Source organism: Pavona decussata, unplaced genomic scaffold, assembly GCF_977016875.1.
Source record: "Pavona decussata unplaced genomic scaffold, jaPavDecu1.1 SCAFFOLD_72, whole genome shotgun sequence".
NCBI lineage: Eukaryota > Metazoa > Cnidaria > Anthozoa > Scleractinia > Agariciidae > Pavona > Pavona decussata.
Window position 1 is genome coordinate 1,213,695 of NW_028145491.1, and position 25,396 is coordinate 1,239,090.

General features: G+C 38.2%; 1 protein-coding gene across 3 annotated transcripts; it reads right to left on the reverse strand.

The window, feature by feature from the left end:
• Positions 1 to 4,250: 4,250 nt before the first annotated feature.
• Positions 4,251 to 19,950, reverse strand: LOC146476857 (CREB-regulated transcription coactivator 1-like). 3 transcript variants are annotated; one of them, XM_085113971.1, is made up of 9 exons: positions 19,811 to 19,950; positions 18,180 to 18,290; positions 17,931 to 18,056; positions 17,523 to 17,587; positions 13,838 to 13,896; positions 13,102 to 13,136; positions 12,341 to 12,384; positions 9,814 to 10,716; positions 4,251 to 7,607 (listed from the first exon to the last, which is right to left on the reverse strand). In XM_085113971.1, exons 1-9 carry the CDS (start codon positions 19,919 to 19,921, stop codon positions 7,589 to 7,591), a joined length of 1,473 nt encoding a protein of 490 aa, XP_084970097.1. In that variant the 5' UTR covers positions 19,922 to 19,950; the 3' UTR covers positions 4,251 to 7,588. The 3 variants fall into 3 exon arrangements, with proteins under 3 accessions (XP_084970097.1, XP_084970098.1, XP_084970099.1); XM_085113972.1 differs by lacking the exon at positions 19,811 to 19,950 and adding an exon at positions 18,395 to 19,017; XM_085113973.1 differs by lacking the exon at positions 18,180 to 18,290.
• Positions 19,951 to 25,396: the final 5,446 nt, after the last annotated feature.

Sequence of the window (25,396 nt, forward strand, 5' to 3'; positions counted from 1 at the left end):
GTTATCTAAAGAGGATCCTTCTGTAAATCTGGCGAAGTTAGTGAAGATTAGCATCAATCAAAGCACTTTCCTCTTTTCTAAACCTTCAACAGCTTTCAACCGAACTTGGTCATCGTCATCGAAATCATTCAACTGATTATATTTTTACAGTTGTAATCGAATTTCATCGCAGAAGTATCAAACGTAGATGCAACCTCTCTAGGCTTGGCAGGGATTACAATGTGGTCAACTCACTGACTTTTTACGAGATCAATTTTACCAAGAGAGGATGCCTCTCTTGATTCACTTTCTATTTGGTGAAAAACGAGGGCGCCGAGTGCTTCATCAGGGATTGATTCCAAACACTCCGCATGAAAGGCGAGGCCCGAGTTTTTGCCATTGCTTCTCAAAATAAGTTCTGAATAGAGAAAATTGAATAGAGCTGACGAATCGTTGGGTTTTTTAAACGAGGTTATGAAAAGCCAGTTCTATATTGTACAATATGGGTGGGGTAAAGCTCACAGTGCTTTCTTGCTGGGCACGGCAAACAAATCTAAGGGGCTGTTTACATGGAGGGAGGAAGATTCGAGAAGGCGAAGAAACTTTCGTTTGCTTTGCACGCAGAAATTTCGGCCGAAGGAGTTATCAAGTGGAGAAGGAAAAGAAGAATATTAACTGTCGACCTTGAGCAGCTGAACTTCCGGCTGCCGCCATGCATGTCAGTTTGTTTTTTTGTCCCTAGTACTAGGATCTTCCGACGGAGCGAAAGTAGTTTACATGGTGCCAGGATCTTCCCATCTCTCAGACAGAAAGTTGCTACTAAGATCCTAGCGCTAGGGCCAAGTACACTGAACGTTTTGCATGTAAACTGAATAGAGAAAAAAAATGACGCTAGGATGATCCGCCCTCTAGGATCTTCCTCCCTCCATGTAAACAGCCCCTTATTTGTCGCGTTCATCTCAATCGAGTGATCTCGTTCGAGTGGCTACTTCGTACAGGTCTTTGTTTAGCACGGTACCGTCGGCAGACCCTCCGTTGAATTTTTAAAATTGCTGTGTCGAACTAAATTCAAGTTGATACCGTGCTAACGTCGAATTTAATTCCTGAATTTAAAGTTCCACACGGCAGCAGCGCGACGTTTGAAACTGGCCTAACCGCGAGACTCAGTGCGGTGGCAAGGACGTGGGAGAAGCGATGGGAAGGTCACAAATGACAAGGACAAAAACAATATAAAGAATACGTTTTTGAACACCAGCAACAAAAAATGACGTCAGCCGAAACTCGTTCAAGCTCGATAACATGGTTGTAGTTGCTATGACTGGGAGAAAGAACCAAGCAGAGAGTGCCCCTTTTCCTACAATGGCCCTGTTTTCCTCCCATACATGACATGACCATCATGCGTACCTTATTTGCAGGAAGGGAAGCAGCCTCGTGACTGCGAACGAGGCTGGATTGGATGTTCGAGCGGGCGAGGAATACAGACGAATAGCCCACTTTACAATGTGCTGGCCTTTGAGTTGAGGCGAGGCTGGATTGCTTTTGAAATGTAAATGCAGACTAGTTAGCATAAGAACGGCATGATCTACATATGAAAAGAAGTGAAGTTTGGATCAAAACAAAGACAACTCCGGCCTCGCTTGCACTCAAACACCAGGTCACTAAGCACACAACTGTAAAGAGAGCTATTGAAGTGAACCCCATGGACCAACCTGAAAATACAACTGGAGGGCTTGTTCAAAAACTAAGCAGAAATATGGCTACGAAACCACATTGCCTCAATGTCTAGAACTTTTTCCCCCTCACAACTAATTAGATTAGCAGAAGCAACAAAAAAGTCATCTTGAACTTTAAGGTCAAAAATTCTAACATGCTAATCAATCAGTACGCCAAGCTAAAAGGTTTAAGTTTTAAGGTTAATGGTTTAAGGCCTCAATTGAACAGTTTTATATATTTTTAACCATGCTGCTGAAGGACAACATGAACAGATTATTGGAGCAATTTGGATTTCACGGTAAAATTTACACTTGGCATAGCCCCCGAGGGAGGTACTGCCCTATATGGGCTATACGGGAACGTGCCGCTGGATAGGGTATGGTTTTTGGTCCCTCTGCCCTGAACAGGCTATATAATTTCAAGCGAGTCTGTCCTGGACCCGTCCTAGGCAGGGTTTGGTTGCAAGACTGTCGTCGAGTATTTGGCAATCCGAAATCAGAGACGTTTGTCTGTATTTATTTTAGTGAGGAATGTTTCACGTCAATTAAGTTCACCGCTGTTTTATGCGAAATTTTTGGGATTTTTCGCCATCACTTCTAGGTAATGTATTATTTTATCTGTTGTGATTGGTGTTCTCGTTTCAATGCGTGGAATATCAAGTCCGGTAAGTGACAGTGGACCTTTAAATTACTTGTGTAAAGAAGGATGTTGTCCTTTGTCCTAAATAGGGTCTTAAAATAGATGGCGTTGTCCTACACAGAGTATGTATTTAAGGTTATTTACGTCCTAAACAGGGTCAGGGTTTCAAACCCCTAGCGGGACCCCTAGGGTCAAGTATCCCCCCGGGCATAGCCCGCACAAAGATGGCCTCCAGTTAGAAGACGTGACGGGAGAGAAGCGAAATTCACTTCTCACGGAAGGCAATTTTCAGGCGTACTCGTGCGGCTCGCTCGCTTGACTATCCCTAAGAAAAATAAGGGACTGCTTGAAGTTTAAGAAAAGTCTTATCTTTAAGAAATAACTCAGAAATAACACCCAGTTGTCCTTTTTTAAAATTTTGACAAAACTCAATCACCACTACGTTTTAATTTTTTAGCAACCATAAAAAAAGCAATATAACACCTTGGCTGAGGATGTGTGTGTGTATGTGTGGGGGGGGGGGGGGGGGAGGAGAGGAGGTATGTCAATCTTGTTCTCAGGCTTCTACATGCTGCTTATCAAACAACATATCACAGATGCTTTCTTCTAGATCAGCCTTGCTTTCAGAGCGAGGTTGCCTTTTATTTTTAATTACCTTAACTGGTGATGACGTCACATTCAATTATACAGCAAGGTGGACTGGAAATGAGGATATCATGCCAGGACAGAATTAGGATGGTTTCTCTGTATGGCCTTTTTAAGGCACATTTTTGTAAGCTAACAAATATGTTAACCACATAAATTCTTATATTTATCAACGGCAGAAAACACAAAAGTAATGCCTCTTGGAATTTTTAGCCTTTAATAATTATATGAAACTAATAATTTTTCATATACTTAGCAGCTGAGATGGCCTTTTGGACACACTTTCTACACACAGTGAAATGCATCACATATTTGACCCTAGCTTGTCCATGCGTTTTGGTCTTGTTAAAATATTTTGCTAACCTTGTCTGCTGAGTCAAAAATACTGAAACACTCAAAAGAACAATGGTGCTTTACTTTTTATCCCAAGAAATACTTGGTTTGTCTTAAGAGAAAAAAATTCCGCAACAAATGAAAATATTTCTTGAAAGGCTTAATTCTCAACTGCAATCACTTAAGGCAAAATGTGTGTACCATTTGCTTCTTGCTGGCAGCTGACACAACTTCCAGCCACACAGATAAGTTGCAGGGGTTTCAAGGAAATGGTGAATGTAAAACAAAACATCTCTAAAGGAATTCCATTTACATAACCAATTTTCTCTCATTAAATGGTAAACAATCCAAAGTGGCAGACAGCTTGTTGACTCACAACTCTACATCTTCCAGACTAAAATAGTGTTTGTGAAGCACGGAATGAAACCTACCACTAAACCTTTTTAACATCGCAAACCACAAATTTGACAGTATTGAAGGTTTTGGCACTATTGCGACAAAAAGTAAAAAATAAATAAATAAAAAAAATCTAAAAAATTGCCTAGGTTTTTTATGTACATCAAAGGCATAGGCTACAAAGAATTTTTCCAAGGCTGTTTGGGGAAGACTGAAGACAATGACTACAAAATAATTAGGCAAATTTCTATGCGAGAAGCAGTGTTAAGCAACTGACAAGTGGGTGGAATGCAAGACCTTTCTTGGAGAGTCATAATAAGAGCAGGAGATTGGAAAATGGCCAAAGCCAGCGCAAGCTATTAGTTACCCGTTTAACTCTCAAAAGGAACCAGCATCTATCGTCTTCTTACAAAAGCTCTACTTGATCAAAAAATAATGGTCATGAGAACAATGCGTATATCCAATATTATAATGCACCAAGCATCCAGTGTCTTGGCTTTTAAATTCTCTCAACTTGCATTGTACAAATATACAGAAGACAGTAATGGGAATATGGATACTTAACATTTATTTATTTTCCCTGCTTTAGTTTCCTCTCACACTAGCATCAGCCCTTTGGTCTCTCATTGGGTGCAAAGGATAATGTACATTTCACTGCAGTATAACCTTGAACACACAGCAAAGCAACACCTTAAACTTAAGGACGGTGCCTACTAAAACCGAAGTATTTTTGAACAGATTATGACTATGCAGGAAAAGCAGATCTAAGTATGGCCTAATTGAATCCAGTAAGAAAATTGTGGGTAGCAGGGCATTTTTTAGAAATAATTAATAATTATTATTCCAAAAAGAAGTAAAATACAAAGCAATGTATGGCATTTTTTTTTCCAATTTGAAACTTTATTATCTCTGAAAAATGTATGGCCACCCCCAATTTTATTTTTGGATACCAAAAGCACTTGTTAAGTTCTGCTTTCTCTGCATATTTTTAAACCATGCAAAAATATCCCTGTATTAGTAGGCACCACCCATAGGAAACCCGAGTATCTTGAGATGCGAAGAACGTATGCACAGTAACAAAAGTAGGCACCGTCCTTAAAACACATTGTATTATAATTACTGACATACACCAGTCTGTGATTCAAGTTTACACATAATTAGAACAGATTTCAGATGAGTACCAAAAGTAATAATAATTATTCACAGCTGCTTTAGTTTTCTCCACTGCATTTTTGTGATTGGTTAAACAGCTTCTGCTGCTCTCTCAAACAATCACAAAATGAAGCCAAATGTGACTAGCTTACACTTTACCACACATGAGAGTGCAAAGGCTTATTAGTGTTCTCATTGGTTCAGAGTATTGTTTGCATCTGTGGTGATTGGACAGAATAATAACTTCGATTTTGCTTTCTCAAGTGACTGTCTCACACATTAGAAGTTATTAGATTTAGCAAGTCCTTCGTACAAAACAATGTGGGCTGCTAGGCCACACACAAGCCACCTTGAACATAATGAACAATTTTTACCTGTAGGTGCATTAACTGAGAAAAACAGTCATGTTTAAGCCATGTTACATTGTATCAAATACATTTACTGTTCATTTTCTAATTAGATGATTTGATCTGGAAAAAATAACATAATGGGATTAGAAAAATTTTTCATATTGACTTTGAAATTCAATGTAAAATAACTGACCTGATCACTCTGGTTCAAGATGTTTCAGAGAAGACGACAAAATATTGGGGACTGAACTAAATGGTTTAAAAATTGGCATTGTCAGATTCTTACTACATGTAAAATTCAGTGGTGTCATAATGTCAAAGGGCCTCTCTTAACCACAATACCGAATGCAGAAAGCTCCTGTGAGCAGCCATTTTTGGTGCTATGAAAATGGCTGACTAATATACCCTCACAAAGCAAAGCAATGTCAGCTACAAAAAACTCTAAACAAGAGATCCTGCAATACACAGCACAAGTTAGCACAACCTAACATGCCTGCATCCCATGCCAAGTAAATATTGTACTGACACGACCTCACCCAAACTACAACAAATTCAAAAGTGGTTTACATTCACCAAATCAACCTCTGTAGAATTCGAACATAAGAAAAGGAAAACTGTAGCAAGCAGACTACTCAGGCTATCATTAAACCATCAATTCTAGGTTTAATAGCTGAATTTTTCAATAAAGAAATTAATTTTGCAATACAACAAAAAGGTATTTCAAAGATTTATCTATGAGAGTTCTATTTAAGACAAGTTAAGCTGACCACAGGACGCCTTGTGCGTAAAGTGTAGAGTGTATTATATTACTATTTCACCTGGTAATAAGGTCAAGATTTTGGATAAAAACAATGGCAAATCCTTGCAATGCACACCAGCCAAGAGAGACCCTTTACTTAAATGACAGGAAAAAGTTTTGAAAAGTTGTCTCAAGTTGAGACAGAAGTTGAAATGTGTATTTCACGTTTGAATTTCCTGACACAATAATCAATGTAAATAATGAACTTCCTGTAGATTCTATTCAGGAATATCATCAACTCAGCACTCTGTAGGACTTTCTTGATCATATTTGGAGATTTTTAGAAGTTCTTGGAATTGAGGAAAAATTGGCAGGTTAATTCTATCCTAGCATAAAATGTAATAAGCATGTCTATTACATGAATATGTTTGGTGTTGACCAGAAGAGCTAATAAGGGCTTCTGTGGAAAAGTCACAAGATGTCTCAAGCATTGTAGTGAGAGCAGGAGGGGATGTTGTTGGTTCAACAAAACCCTTGAGCTTAAAAATTCCAAGCCAAAACAGTGGTGATCAGATGCTCTTTCTTTCCAATGCAAACTTGTGCACAGCATTTTGCTAAACTTGATTCTAAATCCGACCGTAAACCACTTCAAGGAGCACATTCAGTCCAACTCCAAAGCAATCAAACACATACATTTCAGTAGGGTCACACAGACTGTCTGTAACTTTGCCATGTGGGTTTTCACTGTTGAATGTCAAGTCTAGTATGAACTACAGTTATGCATCTGTTACATGTGATAAAAATTTATAATAATGTGATTGACACAATAGTTTGCTTGCCATCTGACAGTAGGACAAAAGATAACATCTGCATTATGTAGAATCCTCTTAGTTTTGGCACTAACAATAAGACATTTTGACCCTTTAAGCATCAATACTGCCAGCATCTTATGACGCCTTACAATATCACTACTATTCTATCAAACATGCAGGGTATGAGGAAAAATGAATACTATGATTACTAAACAAATTCTCCCAACTTAAACCATAAAATACATAGAAAAAGTAAGGAGAATATGGTTGTTGATACTGGGGCTCAAAGGGTTATGAGACTAAAATATTAAAAAATACAGAACCAAACCTGCCATCGTCACTTTAACACATTCTTATACATGTACACAGTAAAAAATGTTCCTTGTAAACGACTGTACCACCAATACATGTACATACTGAAACACGTTCAACGTTATTAGATAACATAATGTATAACTATGTAGCTACTTTACTACTATTTATAATATACATGTACATGGGAAGCCAGACTTTATGGTACACTGGATAATAATAATTACTATGGATACAAAAGGGTCCTGGCTTTGAAGGAACAATCTTATCATTTTTTAACTTGCAACCCTTAATAAAATACTAAACCTAATTTACATTATCATAGCAATTAATTAATACGCATTCAAAAATAAGTTACCCACAGGATAAAAACAGGTCATGGCAATTATTGCATTCGTACAGCAACTTCACAAATTGATGGAAGGGTGAATGCATTCTCTGGAATGTTCTCTAACAATTTGTGAAGAATATATAGCAGCTTTCTTTACGAAGTAGTGAGTAATTATTTGATGAATTATTCAATGTAATCTTGTGGCTCTGTAAGAGATAAAAGAAAAAAAAGCTGTTAATGTTTCAGGTTGGAAACATGGAGAAGATACATAAAGTGACCCAAAACATTTTTAAGCTCACATTGGTCAGCACACACAACTTACTAGTACGGTATTTATGAGCTAGATCAAAGGGGAAGTATCACGCAAATTTGCTGTCATCTCAAAACCCAAAAATGTTTGTCTGCTAGCAGAAACAATGAAATAATTGTCAAGTTTGTTATGAATTATCACCCCAGTACAATGAAACTGTTGATTAGTGCCTCTGGCCAGACACAGAGTAGGCCGGTATGGATTGAAACTTTGAAAATATTAGGCTAATGTTTTTCAAGTTCTTGCATTTTTGTTTCCAAAATGCACTAGGACAGACGACAAGTTTTTCCTTTCAAGAATTGAATTGATTTCTTTCCTCTCGTCATTCAAGAATTATTTGGCAGGTGACTGAAGGTCTTATTTCATCATTTTTAACAAAAGATATCAAAACCCCAAGATACTTCCCCTTTAATAATTATTGTTTTCTGTTCATATTTCGTTGTTGATTTGTTTGTGGCTTATTAATAATGTTGCATCGTGGTGTCATTTTGTATTCTTGCTTGCCTGTCATAATCCACCAGTTCACATCAATTGCCGACATGTACATTACAAAGCTTACAAGGAATGAAACCCGCTCAAGGCAGTCACTAAAGAATTAATGTTACTGCACAATGCTCGTGTAATATATAACATCCTTCCCTGTAGCCACCAGTTGAAAAAAAACATGAATTGTAACATAATCAAAATCATTCTTTGAGAAGACCAAATAAACAATCTATCCACAGTGATCAAATTGCAATTCTCATCATCAGAAACAAAACCCTAGGCTAACACTCATCTGCACATAATGTTGACAAAGAACCATACAAATCAGAGAAAGCATGGCATCTCAAACCTCCCTCTGTCTTAAAACCAAAGCTTGCTTCAAAACTTGTTTGCTTTTTGCTTTGTGTGTTTGCACAAAAACAGGTTCACTTGGGTGGATTTGGGTTGTTTCACATCTGAAAACTCTTGGTTGCAACAAAATTTACCCACAGGTGAAGCATCACTTTCAGAATGTGTGAAAGGATTACCACAAAACTTATAAGGATGTGTTTCTGATCTACGAAAATCACATTGCAAATGTATACCAAACATAACTGAGTACATGTTTTCCTCCAAAACCTGTTTTAAAAATTTGCTGTACAAAAACAGTGGATGGGTTATCAGACTTTCAAGGCAAATCTTGGAATAAATAATTGAGATGTTTTTCTTTTGACTTGAAAGAAAATAGCCCACATTTTTAAACAAACCTTAACTTAAAAATTCTGAACTTCACTCATGCTTAACTTGCAAACTTCAAATAATGTTGGGTAACAATTACAATTTGCAACGTAATTGGCTTGTTCATAACCTTCATTGTTGCAACCAATATACTACTGAACCTTATAATACCACAATGATAAAGTCATGTGAGAACAACAGCACCGTCAGTACTTCACTGGGGACCTCACAAAATAGCAGCCAAATTATTGTGATGAATAGAGTTGAAGCTCTCATAAGTGACCACCTCAGGAATTCGAAAAAGTGATCATAACTAGAACTGGTCACTTAAGAAGATAAGCTCTCAAAAGCGACCAATCATTGACACAATGAGGTTGGTTGCTTACAGGAGCCTTTTTTTCCAGACACGGCTAGCAAAAGTAAATGCCATGTGCATCTACTGACATTAAAACCTTCCAAACATTTATTCAGATGATTGCAATGTCTAGTACTGCACAACAGCTATCAAAGAATGTTCTATTGCGTTACCAGAGTAACAATGTGTCTCACTGCAGGATATCAGTTCACTGTATGTAAAGTACAAATTAAACGTTGAAGTATCACATGGCAAAATTTTCACTCTAGGCCTTGATGAAATAGCTTATATTACATAAGTGTGCAGTAATAATACAGTACATCAAACTCTTTGAGTGGTCAAAAAACCCTCTTGGTAATTCCCAAAAGTGTCCATGGTCACTTCTGGGAACTTTTAATAAGAGGAGAGGAGTTTGGGTGAAAGTTAAAACAGGGTTTCATAGTGTTGGCCATAACTAGAGCTGGTCACCTACAAGAGCTGTCGCAAGGAGGGCTTCAACTGTTAAATTATCAGAAAAAAAAAGCACGGTAGAAATTGGTCTTACCCAAGCCTGTCCAAACGGAATTGATCCTCTGTAGCAGCATCAGTGAGTTCTGACTCCTGACCAGACAGCATCTGAAAACCTTCCACATCTAATGGATCAAGCACTACCTTTTGAAATGGATCATCAGTTGCATAGATTTCCCCAGTATCATCTCCACCAATATGAGCAATGGCCGAACTAAGATCTTTAGCAAAGTCTGATTTTTGGCCTTCATCCTCTATTCCAGTCACAATTAAATCAGGCACCCGTGTGTGGCCACCATAAAATTGTGCTATGCTGGGCATACTCTGTGGGATGCTTGTCGGCGTTTGTGACAGCAAACTTTGGAAGGGAAGTTGCATTGTTGAATTCAACATTGGGCGATGCATTGAAAATTGTTCCAGTTGTTGTTGTAATGATAAGGTGTTGGGCTGCTGTAGTTGCTGTTGTGGCTGATGCTGTTTAGAGAACAGCTCCGGATTAAATCCACTGTTTGGCATGTTGCCGAAAAGAGGTGTGATGGGTGATGATGATGTGGGCGATAGTGTCGGTGAAGCGCTTGTGGTAATGGGTCCATGTGAGCTGAAATCATTATTTGCAATATTTCCTTGTGGATACAACTGGAATTGTTGTAGTCGATCCTCCAGTGGAGAGAGGTTTGCATCCATTAATGGCATGTATGGAGGCTTTCTCAATGGCTGTTGGTTACCAGGTTGCCGCCGAGGAGGATTCTGTCTTTGAGACAATGGAAAGGGTTGAGTAGGTGACAATACTTGATTGACTTGCTCATCAGGGTCGATCGGCGTTGGTAGTGGAGATGGGATGTGCAGGTTAGTCAGATCTGGAAGGGAGCCACCGGTGTTGGCGGCAGCTATCGGCAAACTTGGGCCTGAAGGTGACATATGTTCAGGTGAAGGGTACATCCTGTGAATCAGAAGAGAAAACACATTTCTGATTTGAAGGGCTCCAAAATGGGTGAAAATGATGATTTGAAATTACATGTAGAATCCAAATTTCTCCCACTATACTCTTATTTGATTTCTGTCATGATCTGAATCTCAGTCATGACTTGACATAGGTAAGCACCACACTTTACATAGCTTTCAAAGATGAAGCTCTGACAGTGTTTGGGTCATAAAGCTGTGTAAATTGACATATTTCTTGGTCAAGTGTTAAATAGATGAGTCCATGAGGCACACTGCCCTGTGTCATGTTAAAAGACAAAGAGAGAGACAAGGGAAATAATCATCGCAGATGAATTAGTTACCAATGGTGAACCCAATAAGTTTTCTTAACAGGGGTGGGGGTGGGGGGAGAAAATGGCTCTAAGAATTGTTATTGTAAAAAATTTGGCCTCTGGACTCTGCTTTCTTTGAAAACGCAGTGGGGGTTGGGGGAGGGGGGCAGGTCTGCCACTATTATTGCAAATCCCAAAAACCAGGGAATGCACACAGCAATGAAATCAACTGTAAAAAAATCACGATGCCTATACTGGCATTTACGCGAGATGCTGTGGCTGATTCATTTATTCCAGTTGTACGCTTCGCAGATTAATAAAACCATCCTTGCTAATGGAATAGTTCGAGTCATGAAGATCGTGTTATGTTGTTTCCCTCGTGTTACGCTACCTATGGTTTTACTGGAAATTCCAGAAAATTTTGGAAATTCCATTACGAAAACGTAAGCTTATCAATGACTTTTCTCAGTCTCCCATCTTGGTATAAAGCTGTCAAACAAAGCACGATTCCTTGGCCAGGAACTCACCAATTTCCACTGTTTAAAATGTCGAGTGCTTCTTAGAAGTTATTCTTTCTATTTACTGCATTTATTCCAATTGTATGCTTCGCAGATTGATAAAACTATCATTGCTAATGGAATAGTTTGAGTCATGATGATCACGTTATGTTGTTTCCCTTGTGCTACGCTTACGTTATATTGTACCGGAAATTTCGGAAATTCCATTACAATAACTTCTGAAAGCGTATCAATGACGTCTTTTCAGTCCTGTCGTGGTTTTAGAACTGTCAAACAAAGCACGATTCCTTCGCCAGGAACTCTCCAATTTCCACCGTTTTAGATGTCGAGTGCTTCTTAGAAGTTATTCTTTTGATTTACCATTTCAAAATGGTGAAATTTCTATTTGAAAACAGCACACTTGAGTCCACAACATGTTAACAATATGGCGCCACAAATTTTATCCGAAAATAATGAGTAAATCAAATGATGCTTTGACGTCACACTAGTAGGGGTGACTGGGTCCCCTCCCTTGCGATATAAGCGACAAGAATGGATTTTGATTGGCCTGCTTTTGTTGAAGACAATCAGAACAATACATCCTGACTAGGGGAGGGGTGAGTTTAATGAATAAATTAATGTGCAGATTTGTAGCTACTACGAAGAAAAAAAAAATCAACCCGTTTTTAGACACGGTATGCCCCTCAGGGCATCCCGCATAAAAAACAACAACAATTCAACTAAATTAGTACACATCACTGTAATTCTACAGTATCTTAGTTAAGTAGCTAGACAAACAACAAATCTATCTTACATTCCAGGAACTTCACATGACTTTGGTCTTGAAGGACTACGGACCTATACATGCACAAAAATAAGACAGTGGTTTCATTAAAAGATGGTAGAAGGAGGGTTTTCAATACAAGATTTTGAGCCCACCTTCAGAGTACTTTGTACTTGATTTTAAGAAATCAACTGCCCAACTGTATTTCCTTCCTAGATGTATTAACGACAGTGCCTACTGTAGAGTGCCGTATTATATTATGCATACATTAGTAGTGATCTTTTTTTATTGACATGTTGAAATCGGATAACGAAAATGACACGGTGATTATGCAAGACCTTTTTGAGGAGATCGGCGGAGTAAATGCAATAGAGAATAAAACGTGGAATTGAGTAGCGAGTAATGAGTGTACTTTCAATATTTTTGGCAGTTTATGAACTGCAGGAAAAGCAGATATTAGCAAGGACTATGGGAATCCAAAAAGGAAATTTGGGGTAACCACATATTTTTCAGGGATAACAAGCAAGAAGAATTACACAAAGTGTTAAAATGCAAAACAATGTGTGGTATTTTTTCCAAATTGAAACTCCATTTTCTCTGAATGTGTACCCTTAACTTTCTTTTGGATTCCAATAACCTGTACTGAGATCTGCTTTTTCCACATATATAGTCTTACACCATGCAGAAATACCTCTGCAAAACGCACATTTCTGGGACTATTCTGTACTGTACACAACATATGCACAGTTACAAAAGGAAGCACCATCTTTCACCAGCCCAGTTTAGCTTACCTTTCTTGACACTTCATATGAGGGCAAAGTTTTCTCTGAAAAACAAAGAGAAATAGCATGTTAATGTTAATTTCCTTCAATATACTGTCACCTTGTAACTCCCAACCTGCTAGTTGTAGCAACTATCCTAAACAGCAACCAGGGTTTTAGCAAGTTGGGCGTCCGGCTGTCCTGAGGACGGCCACTTTTCAGGAGAAATGAATAAACGTAGATCTTGTTGATTTGCAGTCAGTGATTTCATAATAGTTTGAACAAAATTACTTGATTATAGTGATTCTGGATACGCTTTACACACCATCTCACCATCACCTTATTTCTAATTTAGCTTCCTTTTGTTACTTATTGCTTCATAGGTGAATATTGGGCAATAATTTTCCGTTTTTGTCTGCGTAGAGCATAACATGTGTTATCGAACTGATTTCACTGAAAGGAAAGTGATGCATTTTGTGGGCAGAAGCAAGTACAGTTTCAATCCATTTTAGGTTTTTGGCAAAGAAAACGATGCATTTGACATTCAAATCTGATCAATGAGTTTGTCAACTGAAAATAGTGGAAAATGCACCTAAGACACTTCAAATTTTCAAAATTTGCTGGGGAGCATGCCCCCAGACCCCCCTAGTGGGATGGGACCCCATGTTAGTTACTGGACGGGCACTAATGGAATCTTGGCTCAAACCCAGACAGCAATATAACCAGTTGAGGCTCAGACACCCCTAATATAACCGACATTCCTTACCTTTTGGTTTCACTTCTGCACGCATAACACTCTCATGAAGAGCAGAATCTGAAGCAATCCTACATGAAAATAAACAAACAAATCAGATGTTTTTCATGGTAAACCACTGTACTGTTGCAACAGAAAAGCAGCAATGTGAAAGCTACTTTATATATTTATAATGCTGGAATGAACTAACAAACAACACATCATAGAATATAACACTTTGTTTTGAGTTTGCAATTCCATAAAGTTGCCATCCTCTAAATTTGAAATCAAACACACTTTTACGGTTATGTCAACTTTGTAAAATTGAATAGAAGCAATGCAGTCACTTATTTCATTGTGTGATTGTAGCCTGTACATAGACGCTTGCTCTCCAAAAATAAAAATTAGAGGGATGTCTGTGAATGACTATTTGATTTGATCATGATCTTGTTTATTGCTACGATACTTGTCCCTTACTGCAATACTGAATTTCATCTGGGAATTCATTCTCTGAGGCTCATTTGGGTCATTACACATACCGACAAAATGTTTAACTTTGGCATGTGACATTTCTTCGGCTCAGACCTGAGCCATTAAAGGCATTCTAACTGTGTTTGCAGTGATTGGAAGACACCACTGACATTTCAGTTAATTTACAATGACATAAATGCATTTTGTACCCCCAAATGGCAGGTGGTTTCTGGTAACAGGCCAGACATATTAGTTAATGGTTTCTGTTTGTTTCTGTTTGTGCATACAGGTCTATAAGTGTATCAATGGCTTGGCCCCAGCTTATCGGCTAGATGACTTCCACTCCTCGGAGCAGACCCATTACTACAACACTAGGAAAAAAGACCTTATTCGCCTGCCTCTTGCCAAGACTACTAAATTTCAAACATCTTTTAAGTACAATGCCCCCAAATCCTGGAGCACTCTTCCTCACAACTTACGTCATGATCAGTCTCTCACTAGTTTTAAACTGAGAGTCAAGAAACATCTAAATCACCTTAGTTAATTTCTGACCTTCATGAACTCTTTGAATGATTTTTTGCTTTCATTTCTGTATTTTATTATTTATTCTTATTATTTTATACAGATCTCCGTTTAAACCAGCTATGCTGAACTGGAATTTCTGTATTTATTACACCCATTTTGAAATCACTGGTGATCCTTGCAATCTGATTGTTTCTCATCAGTGCGATTTATTCCCAAATTGCACCATTTTTTTGCTCTAAATCGCATCCTTTCTTTAGTTCATCAAAATGGAAACCAAGTAACAAAAATAGAATATTAATATTGACGATGATACTCTGTGATTTAAAAATAGGTGTAATAAAGTGGTAATTGAACTTTGTGTCGTGCAATTTTGGTCTGAAATCATACTTGTGATTTCAAATCAAACTCGCGCGATTTTGAAATCACGCGTATGATTTCAGACCAAATTGCACTCCACTCAGTTCAATTACCATTATAAATAATGTATATAAATAAATAAATAAATAAATAAAATGAAAGGAAAGGAAAACAAGGAAATTTGCCAACTGTTGTTCAAAGTTTTTTTGTGTACTCGTCACTCTCTGCTCTTAATATTTAATGATTATGGTTCAGTGTGATGTTAACTAAATTAAGGCAAACAACAGTAACTTGTTTATTTGAAGACTTGTGGTTTCTTAAGAGACAAGCAGTTCTTTAAAATCAGCCGGCTTCTTAAATGAAACATGAATTACAAGCTAAAAAGTGAAATCAAAAGGCCTTCATTTGACGATGTAAACCATGGTCTTGCCTGGATGAATCGCAAAATTATTTCTACATTTTAATGCATTCACTGGACTTGTTGAACAAATGTAGAGCTAAAATGTTGAGCTCCAAAGGTCAAAAGTGAGTAACACCTACAAAGTGAAGTCATTGATACAGACATGACTGAAGTAATATACCAAACACGAGACACGGTGTTTCATCACATACCAAACACCGAGAAGAGAGTTAAAAATATGATGCGTAGTAGAGTATTTTTGATGAACTTCGAGGTTTTTTATTGTGATGAAACACTGTGACGAGTGTTTGATATAACTTCTCAAACAAACTGATTTTCAAGGGAAAATTAAGGATGTAAAAACAAGGAGTGCATGATTTCCTTTGTCTTTGGCTTTTTAATTATTAATGAGGTTGAGAAGTACATTTCAGTATTCCATCAGACATTGCATAGCTTTATAGAAGCTGCAGGGATCAAAGGATTACAATACCAAGAAAACAAATAAATACCATTTTGCGAATGATAAGTTACAGGTATAGACCGGACAGTCTTCTAAAATAATATTGCATAATCCAAATGCCAGATTCTTGCAGGGTCAATGCGACAATTCAGATCTTATCACTTTATAAGTACAACTAGAAAGACCTGTAAACGTATCATGTACTAAAATTGAACTGAACAAAAGAAAGCTAACAATTGCCAGAAACAGCATAAAGTTGCATATTGAACACAAACAGGGAAGTCAAGTTCAAATAAAAAGATTAAACATACAGAAGCCCTGGAACTCATCACAGTATGAAACATATGACGCTTAAATAAAAGGCTCTATCCAACATCAGTCCATTCAAACTAAACTTATTCCGCTACAAACACATGAGAAGCAAATTAGTAAAAACACCGCGATAAAAAGTGGCAAACTGTAAGAGGTTTTTCTGATACGCGTTAGTATCACACGGATGCCACATGTATGGTGACTGTTAAAACAAGTTGCGACTGGACAAGACCCCCAGCGGGGGTTTTTGTGCAAGGATTGGTTAAAGTCTGGAAAGGAATTTGGTTCAGCTTACAGCTTACAGTTATTGATGGCAGCCATTGTCTAATGTTTAACAACAGATGCATAGGAGACTACCTTCTGGAACATGCAAAATTTGGAAATTTGTTATGAAGTTAACTTACAATTGTTACAATGTAACACTTAGGAAGAGAAAATAAACTGTATTGTGAACCTGAAAGTTCTGTTTGAGTCAGTGCAAGAGGATTGAGATACACAGTAATTTTTCAGTTATTTTGGCAGTCAATGATCGAAGTCCAACAGTACAATCAATAAGCTTATTAATATTAATTAAATTACTTTCAACATACAGTTCTCACTTTCCTAACAATCACTTAATCAGCACGATCCAAGAGAAAATACAAGAGCTACTTTGATCGAATAAACTAATTGTTGCCTTGAGACTGATTGCAAAATTTCATGGAACTTGCGGACAAATCTCAAATCCACTTGTCTTCATGAGCAATGTCCTTGATAAAGGGTAATCCACTTTCAGTATATAAGCAAACAAACTTGCAGCTGAACAGGTGAAAAAGGAGAAAGAAATCCCAAAATGACGAGACTGTATTAAGGAAACAACATCACGCTAGTAAAAACGTGTGATCGATTCGCCTGCAAGTTGCCAAGAAATTTTAGCGACCGGTAGTTCACTCCGCGAAGAATTTGCGCGGGAAACCGATGTTTTTTGCTTTAGTGAACCTTTCGCGGTACTCATTAAAGAACCTCGGATCATTCTGTATTTTATTGCTTGATTGGCGTAAAATACAGTTTATCTAAGCTAATTGAAACCAAGACAGCAAATAGAACACCGATGTTTTGAAAAGGAAAGATCAGAAACCAACGTAGTAAATAATCAAATTAGAATATAAGCTTAGATATGGTAGTGCAATTCCTGTTTACGAATACAAAAATACCTTCGTTCTCTCCACTGATCCATATGTTGAGGAGGTGAGAGGTGACAACCATAGGGTGATGTATCTATGTGATTAAAGTTAAGGCTGGATAAAACTTCAAACAAAAAGATCAAATTAAAAACCGAGCGATTTCTGATCACTAGTTTCCACAGGGGGGCACATGCAAACGGTCTTAATATACATGGATGTGTTTCTCTTTCATTCGGATCGTCAAAAACCTAATCATCTGAGCTACGTTCCACGAAACTTTTATTCTTTTAGTTTCAAAAAATTTAGAGTTGTAAACCAAACAACTAACAGTTAAATTGGCACTACAAAAGCTATAATTCATAATGCGGTAGTCAAAAATTGTATCGTGACATCTGCTGCTAAAAGCCCTTTTACTTTGAGTGATGTCAGTAAGAAGGATATTCCTCGACCAAAGCGGTTGTTCGCGTTAAATGGTACGGGTCTGCTCCCTGCAAATCGTCTGTCTCTCACAGGCATACGATCTCCACTATGCCTTGTGAGATCGTCTAGATTGTGTAAGGCGTGCTGAGAAGTGAAAAACAGGATCACTTTATTAGAGTCGACCCTCCAAAACAAATCCACAGAAATTAAATACAAGCTAAGCTCACATACGAAAATACAATCAGAAAGTGGAAAACAATGAATGACCTGCAAATCTAGGTGTTTTTGAGCGTTTGCTAAGCTGAAGTTGACATTCGGCAGAGACCCTCCTCGATAATGTGCCTGAATTTGCTGATGATGTTGTGGCCTTCTTGTCGTCTAACAAACAGAGAAGAAAACCAACGTTTAGCTGTGTCATGTCAACTCCGAACAACAAAACGCGACCAAAGAAATTATTTCCCACTGAACAAAATTAGAAATACCTCTAACATGGACACCTCTTTCATAACTTGCTCGAAAGCACGCCTTTCTTCCTCCTGTTTTTGTTTATGTAGCGCGATTTTCTCGGCAAATTTTCTCGGGTTCGCCATATTGGAAATGTACGACAGAGCGTGTTGTCAGTCTAGCGGCGTTCCATTTGGTCACAGGGGGTCTGTCTGGCGACCAATCAACGCACGCGAAAATTCAAGTCCGCGACGTTCCTTGTTGCGGAAGATGCAAATTAATGGCACGAAAATATTGCTGAAGGTTGTTTGTGCTCGCAAGAATCTGCCAATTTTTCAAACCAAGATAACAATTGTATGACTATGTCCATGTTTATATAAAACACCCGGTACTGATGCATGATCGCGATTGTCGACTTTCGTTCCATGACAGTTGGTTTTCCCTCAGCTGTCACTCGAGGGATTTTCAAAACCGTAGTTCATGTGTTTGCTCAGTTGGCCTATACACTTCGTAACCCGTTCGGCTAGTTATCGGAAATGAATCCCATATTGCCTTGCGGCAGAGCTCGCCCCACTCCTATTCATTCCGGTCGATCACAAGAGAAACTTCCGGGGCAAGCATGAGCAATTATTGGATGCCAAAAGGAGAAAACACATAAGCCGAGGCCCTGATAATTCTTGACGTAATGGTAAAACCCATTTTAAACGCAAATTCATTGTTTCGGGCAAAAATTTACTTTAAAAACTGCAAAAGCCGTGAACGAAGATCCTGCTTGCTTGTACGTTGGATCTCACAGGAGATCTAATCAGCCAAACTTTACACCGTTTTTTAGGTTCAATTTTCTCGCGTATCTTGCAATTTGTTTTGCATGACGTCACTTTTGGAAGTTAATCTGCATATGACATTTCACCGGACTTTAGACATGACGTCATAATTCCACGTTAGCGTAAATTAGTCGTTTTGTACTGAAGGAATGAACAAAATGCTTATATCAGTTTGGTTTATTTACACGTGAAGGTGACGTCTGGCACGTGCTTTTCTACCACAAGAGATCCGACGACGAAAAGTGTTCAGAACAATTTATTTGTGCGTCGTATGATCGTCTGCATTCAAAAGTTCCGTGATATCTGTAGTCATAAAATAACCGCGATATTGGCACCGCGTACTTCCGCAAATATAAAACTCGAAATAAAATTTAACAAATTCTACCGCTAATGAAAGTTCCAAACAAACCTATCCAATCAAGGAGGGCCCACTGCGCTATTCATGTTCATGATCAGCTTGCTCTAATTTCTTCACGTTTCAGTTATAAATTAAAACTACACTAAACGACTTGTTTATGTTTGCGCCTGAAATTATGTAACCTATTAACTCTATGCCACTGGCGCATACCAACATCGAAGAACATATAAGACCAAAAAAATAAACTCCCCGATTAGAAAGAATTCAGTTACCTCTAGGATGGTGACCGGCTTATTCATTACTTGTTCAAAAGCTCGAGTCCCGTCTTCTTGATTCTGTTTATGCCACGCTATTTTGTCGGCAAATTTCCTTGAGTTCGCCATATTGGAAACGTGCGACAGAGCTTGAGCTGTCCGGCGTGAGTGGCGCGGTATAATTTTTTTCACTGGGGGTCTGTTGGTCGACCAATCAACGGCGCAGGATGTAGACAATGGAAATTCATAGCAAGAATACAAGAATCAATATAATTTTTTCACTGATGAGAGAATAATTCTATATCAGCCTATTCGTTGTTTCGTTTTATCTCAACTTACATCTGCAGCTACACTTACTAACATGCAACCTCCCATCCCTTCAAAACGCCCTATACCCTATGTTTTTCTTTTTTTCTGATTTTCGTACAATAATTGACTGGGATAGCTCAAATCTAAGGAAAGTACAATTAAGGAAAATGTGGCCAGTTTGTTAAATTCGATGTGCTTTAAAAGATCCACCTGGAACCAGTTGTTAAAGGCCAGTGCCCAGTTGTTCGAAAGCCGATTAACGCTAATCCCCTATTAAAAGTTAACAGTAATTTTTGTCTCGCTTGTCAAAAAATGTTTTTAAGAGTTGCTTTAAGGGGGGACTTAACCTAAATTTGAATGAAATTTGAACTGGTTTTAAGAAGGGATAGAAGAAAGAAAATGATTTTTGGAACACTAACAGACAGTTGATACCCACGCAAGAGCACCCCAGGCTAACTTGGTATCCGTCTATTAATTATTAACTACAAATTCTTATTTTAAAACTTCACTAATTCTTCAATATTTCTTATTTCCCTTAATTTAACCAATCCTTCTAGAAAAACTATCTCCTCCCAAATATACCCAAAAATCACCCCAAAATTCACAAAACACCCCACAACATAGATTTACGGGATGAACATAGAGATTTTGGATCGCTTGAAACGTGAACGAGATATTTCCATTAAAGCCATGTAAAGTGCGGTAAAATGGCGTTTACGTTAAGTTCCCCCTTAAGCTAAAGGTAAAGAAAAGTCTAAAGCAAAACTGAAGGGGAAAATACTTTGGAAAATTGCTTATTGATTAGTATTTAAGCTCGAATCAAACTTCACGTTAACCCAGGATTTGCTTAATCGGTCTTTGAACAACTGGCCCCCGATTATTTATCTAATCCTGGGTTAGCGGGAACTTTGATTCAAGTTTAATTACTAATCAGTTAAGATTTTTCTAAAACAACTTTTGTCCCTCAGTTTTGACGAAGAGTTGTCTTTAGCATTACCATCAACCACGGTCGACGTTTAATCGTGGATTAGCGCTAATCGGCTCTCGAACAACTTCACAATCGAACAACCGGGCCCAGAATGTGCGCATGCGTGATGTACACGCCATACCGTGGAGCTGTAGAATGTGACCCTTGCAGTATAAATGGTTTACTGTATTTCGATGTGTTTTTGTTATAATTTCTTAAGGGTGCCTTTTTGAAGACGGTTAACAAGCACTGCGATTTGACTGACATCATCCAGCTTGTTATATCGTTATAACTATTGTTATATCGTTATCGTTAGCAACGTTATATCGTGATTATAGTGCTCTGATCAGCCTTGATTTACTTTTGGAGGTTAGCGCCACTTTGCAAGGTCGATACTGTCGGCTCTTTCTGGTTGTAGGATGGAAAAGAATTTCAACCCTCAAATTTATAATTATTTCGGCCTCAGTTACTTAGGAGAGCTAAATTACTGGTGGTACTCGATATCCCCTCTATAGGTCAAATTACAATTTTCTGGTCCATTACAAATTCTACTGCCAAATTCTTGACATAGTTAACAATCAATATCAAAGAAAAAGCCGGAACTAATCAAAAAAGGAAATGTTATTAAAATTTGTATTCAATAAGAAAAGCCAAAAAAGAGTCATTAATGGAAAAGATCAATATATGAAACACTAAGAATGGCTCGTTAAGAGAAGTTATCATAGATGGGAAGAAATTTCTTCGACTAAATCTTTCTGCCCTACAGAGAGAATTAGTACAGTGATAACTGAACATGCGTAGTCACGGCCATACGCGCTTTCCCGCCCCTTGCTGTGTACTAGTCTTAGTTTTTCCTTTTTTGGGACGCGTGGCACAAGTAATGTATATAAGAATCGATTATTTCAAATGCAAATCAGGTTGGACTTTAAGTGTCAAGGGTTTTGAACTCTTATTCAGTGCAGTTCACACACAAACGTTATAATATCGGAAGCACCAGAGAATTCCGTGTACGATTTCTTTGACTTCTTTCATTTCGGGATATTCATTTCAGAAAAGATGTAACGAAATAATTTCCGAAAACTGAAATAAAGGCTTTGTTGCGCTCTTTATTGAAAAAGAACGAAAAGCATTATTGCTGTCGTCAATTTGTCGAACTGTACTTTAATATCATTAGTTACAGACGTTTCTAGATATCGTTTTGAATTCAGTTATTACATATGTAAGTATATGTTATAAATAGCACCAAATATTGCCTTTGACTGATGATTTGTCACATTCTTACACGTTCTTTTCCGCTAACTGTTAAAACTGGATTTGGGGGAAGAGGAAATGTTTTCTAGCCAATGATTTACTATAGAAGAGCCGGTGAATTCACTCTGCCTTCGTATTCGAGTCTGACTCAGCAAAGTGATTAATTTTAGGATGATGTCAGTGGGCATGTATAGTCAAGGCAATAATTAGGGCTCATATATTCTAATTCTATTGAGAATAAAGGCCTATATAGTTAGAAAAAAAAATTACATAACAAAAATCGTTGATGACGACATCTTTCTGCGGAAGTGTGCAGGACCGAAACTTAAATACAAGTTTAAATGTTCAAAAGGGCAAATTTAGTGAATCTTTTCTATCCAGTTAGCATAAATTCAGCAGTAGAACATTCAGAGAGAAAAATACCTACATTTTATATGTAACGGGCATATTTATCTGAGCCGCCAACACAACACAGTTTGATCTCACATGTGTTCTTAAGGCTAAAATTTAACTCGCAGAAAGTTTTAAGTGATGGAATCTTATTCCCCGATTTTAGGAGACGTTGTTGGCTTTGTAAAAATGCTTAGCTGGCCTTCCGAAAATAAAATAAAAATTCCAATGTTCTAAATTACAGATCAGTTTGCCAAAGATTCTTTACAAGTTAATCTGAATTTCATAGGCGATTAAGCAGGGTCCCAAAGGGGTTTAGGGCTCCAGGGCTCCGGCCTTAAAAATGCAGGGCTCCAGGGCTCCAAGGCGAAAATTTCAGGGCTCTAGGGCTCCACATCGTCTGCTTTAGGGCTCCAGGCTCCACTCTGGTCTACAATCTTGATAGGTAAACATTCTATTTTTAACGCTAAATCAAATACGCAGATAAAAAAGTCAGCAATTTCGATCAATTTTTTAAGCCCAAGCAGCCAGTTATATTATCTCCTATTATTTAAAAGTGGATTAAATATTAAACTTGTTTAAATGGGGTTGACAGACCTGCACGACTCCAGCTGTGTGCACATTGTGTTGATAAAAGCCTTTATAGTTTTGCTTTAACAAGCATGTCTTAAAGCGACTTCCCTTTTCTCTAAGAGATCAAGGGAGGTTCCTTGTATACCTCTCTTAGTAGCAGCTGGTTTTGTATTAAATGCCATTTATCCATTACAATATTTTTCACACATGGCAGTGATGGTTGAAATTGTGTCACGAAGGGTAAATGATTTCCTTGTGCGCTTTCTGTTTTTGTGTAAGAGCGTTCTTTCTTTATGCGAAGTTAACTTTGGAGAGGATTTTGTCCACCAGGTTATTAGGAAAACCTCTCGATGCCAGGCGTGTTTTAAAGTTTTTAATTTTTTCCTCAAACACTACTTTAGAAGAGTTTGTCCTCAGAAGCCTAAGGGCTTTTTGACGCCTGCTGGGTGGCAACTGTTATAGTTTGTGTAGTTTGTGTAGGTTTGTAATGTGTGCGCACGTCGAGAATCGATTCTTTCTCGAATCTCTCTCCCTTATAGACTTGTATCCAAGAATGTTGTTTTTAATTGTGAGACTTCAGCGTTAAACTTTATGGTAGGGTGGTAAAAATTTGCTTGCTCAATGAAATTTTCTATTTCTTCTTTGTTTGTATCCCACAAGCAAAATACATCGTCAATGAACCTTTTCCACGTTAGTGGTTTGTTAACGCTCTGCCTTAAGATCTCCTTTTCTATAGATGCCATAAAGATGTTGGCAAAAGCTACTGCCATTTTAGTGCCCATGGCAGTTCCGTGTGTTTGAAGCTAGTCTTTCCCGTTAAATTGGAAGGAGTTCTCCTTCAGTGTAAGGCTGAGCATTTCTCTGAGGAAATTTGTAGCTATAGGAGGGTTATTGGCATGAAAGTTCTCGTATGCGTTGTATACTATAGTGATTCCTTCCTCCTATGGGATATTCGTGTAGAGGCTAGTGACATCCTTTGAGACTACAAAAGCGTTTCTAGGCACCCTAGTGCTTTCAATAAACCTTACGAAATGTGTCGTATCTTTAAGATACGAGTCCTGTATTTGTTAACACGCACAAACAAACACAAAAAGGCAGTAATCAAGAACCAATGCAATCTGGGAACTCGAATGATCAAACTTGAAAATGCTGGGCTCCGGGCTCCGCGCAAAATGTCTTTGGGCTCCGGGCTCCACAGCCTAAAAAGGATCAGGGCTCCAGTCAGTAAAATGATAGGGCTCCGGGCTCCACAGCAGAAATTTCAGGGCCCCAGGGCTCCAGGGACCCCCCCCCCCCCCTTTTTGGACCCTGATTAAGGCCTTCCGAACGGATATTTAAACAACAGGTGGTGGGTGCCCAGAAAAAGTCCGTCAAATCAGTCGAAAGTGGAGGAGAAAAGATTGGAAAAAGCAGGCACCGAAGAAGAGGTTATAAGACAACATGAGAAAAATAACAATTTCATGATCATTGCTCCAAGGCTTACCGTGAAGGGACTTCATATATACGGCATGAATGACAATAGTCTCCTATTTTGTTCCATGACAACTGACTTTGACCAGCGTGCAAACCAACAAAAAAAAATTATCATAACTATGATCAGGAAAAGAATGTTTGATTTATCAACAGAGTTGATAACTATAGGTAAATTGGTCACCGGAAAGAGATTCAAGTGCTGACGTTTCGATCGAGCGTTGGCCCATCTTCAGAGCAAATCTTTGGAAATTATGACCAGGAAACCTTTACAGTCAGCTGCCAATGCAACTTGTGTTAATGCCGATCAGCACAAAGGTTTTCGTCGAAACTGCCACTGCGATCCCACCTTACCGTCTAAAACTGACATCACGCGATGAGCAAAAGTATAATTTTTGGCCAAAGACCATCAATGAGTGGAACAACCACCTGAGGTTAAAGGATTGAAATCGACGCGCTGCTTTAGTCGGCCGCAGTGAATTCACACTTGCTCGCTTGAACTTTACTTTATCTTTGGTTAGCTCAGTAGCACTGCACACACTCATGTATTTACATATTTGACTCAGTTTTATTTCACTGGACTTTGAACCTCGAGAACTGTCCTTAGGGTCGTAATGCGGTATATGGGATCAGGGATCAAAGGC